Genomic DNA, 1,954 nt, shown 5'->3' on the forward strand with positions numbered 1-1,954 from the left:
TGTGTGTGTGTGTTTTAGCAAAGGCTAAATCCACCATGCAGCTTAATGTGCTGCTTGCAGACACCTCATTCCTGCCATACTGATAGTCAACACACACTCTAGGAAGCCACCAACTAGAGACAACTTGGAAGCTGTTTTAGCTTCATTTTAAATTGCTTTTTAAATATTTTCATGTATATTTTTTAATTATATTTTTGTTTTAATTTTACATATCAGTCCCGCTCTGCCCCTGCTTTTCCCCCAGCCCCTCCCCTCCATTTGAATCTTCTCCAGGGCCAAGAATCCCCTGGGGATTCAGCTCAACCTGGTAAATTCAGTACAGGCCTCTCAAGTTTCCTAGATGAACACTAGAATTCAGTGCTGTCACATGATCTTGTCACAGAAAGGAATTTCTGTTATCCCCCATGCTGGGATTACTTGCCCATCCTTGATGCAGTGAGAGCTTAGCCCTGCCTCAACTTGTTTTGTAAGTCATGGTTGACTCCCATGAGTAGCCAGCACTTTTCTGTATGGAGAAGTGGATGATGGTAGAAGGGAGGCTGGGGAGGGATAGGCAAGAGAGGAGGGAGGGGACACTCTGGTTGGTTTGTAAAATAAATGAAAAAAAAGGTAATTAATTAACAAAATGAAAAGGAGTTCCCAAAATCCTGAGCAGTAACACTTAGCACTGGAGCTGATTAAGGCAGTGCTAAGTGCATCAGTGTGAAGGGCACATAGTAAAACAGAAGAGTTCTAGAGCATTAACAACACAATGTTACCACCATTTATAACAGGACATGAAGAAATAGTTGAAATTAACCAGAAATGCATCTTTTGTTTGTGTGTATTAAATGAAATAGAGTGTGTGCCAAGAAAAATAACTTAGTATCATATACAAATTTTCCCTACCATTGTCATTATTACCAGACTCCCCCAACACATTTAGAAAATAGAACATGCCATCCATCAGCACCAGCTACAAAACTTGTTATATAGCAAGAAGACATGCAAATAAGGTCTCTCTCTTCTCTTGAAAACCAGCCCAGCACTGACAATGAAGCTCAGGCAAGAGCAATCAGCCCTGGATTCCCAGGTCTCCCCACTCAGTGATCAGCACTGAACACAGAGCACACCATGGATTTGGGGCTGATGTGGCTTTTCCTTGTTGCTCTTTTAAAAGGTAATTTATGGAGAAACAGATACTGAGTGTGTTAATGGACATGAGCAGGGATCACAATGAGTCTTTATGGCTGTATGCTAAAAGGATAATCTGGTTTTGCAGGTGTCCAGTGTGAAGTGAAGCTGATGGAGTCTGGGGGTGGCCAGATACAGCCTGGGGGATCCGTGAGACTCTCCTGTGCAGCCTCTGGATTCACATTCAGTGACTACTGGATGACCTGGATCAGACAGGCTCCAAGGAAGGGGCTGTTGTGGGTTGGAGAAATTAATCCAGGTAGTGGTACCAAAAACTATGCCCCATCCCTGAAGGACCGCTTCACCATCTCCAGAGACAATGCCAAGAACACACTGTACCTGCAAATGAGCAGTGTGAGATCTGAGGACACCGCCACCTATTATTGTACTACAGGCACAGTGAGGGGACTTCAGTGCACACCCAGACATAAACCTCACTGTGAGGCTGCTCTGGGCCACCAGGGGGCTCAGGGCACACAGAAAACAGACCAGGCCCTCTCTGATCCAGGAGTTTATGAAGATAATATTAGGTTAAGCACTCCTCTCAGGTGTCTGGGCTGTATTTTCTCTTACATTTTCCCTGAAATTCTCTACATACATGTTCTGAAGTGATCCCATGTCTTGAAAATATTACATATTTTCCTTGTACTGTATAAAAAAATTGAGACATACTATCTCATGAACAAAAATGGCAACTGACATCTTTGTGAACATAATGTGCCCCACTTTGGTCACTGGAATTACATGGTAAGGAAACCCATGGACACTCCTGAGTCTTTTC

General features: G+C 43.3%; 1 gene segment (V, D, J or C); it reads left to right on the forward strand.

Moving 5' to 3' along the window:
* Positions 1–1,113: 1,113 nt before the first annotated feature.
* Positions 1,114–1,572, forward strand: LOC118575088 (the record flags this gene model as incomplete). The annotated part of the segment is given in 2 exon segments: positions 1,114–1,159; positions 1,262–1,572. Coding segments are annotated over 2 exon segments (357 nt in total), but the record flags the coding sequence as incomplete, so codon positions are not given.
* Between the last annotated feature and the right edge of the window lie 382 nt (positions 1,573–1,954).

Source organism: Onychomys torridus, unplaced genomic scaffold (genome assembly GCF_903995425.1).
Source record: "Onychomys torridus unplaced genomic scaffold, mOncTor1.1, whole genome shotgun sequence".
Lineage (NCBI taxonomy): Eukaryota > Metazoa > Chordata > Mammalia > Rodentia > Cricetidae > Onychomys > Onychomys torridus.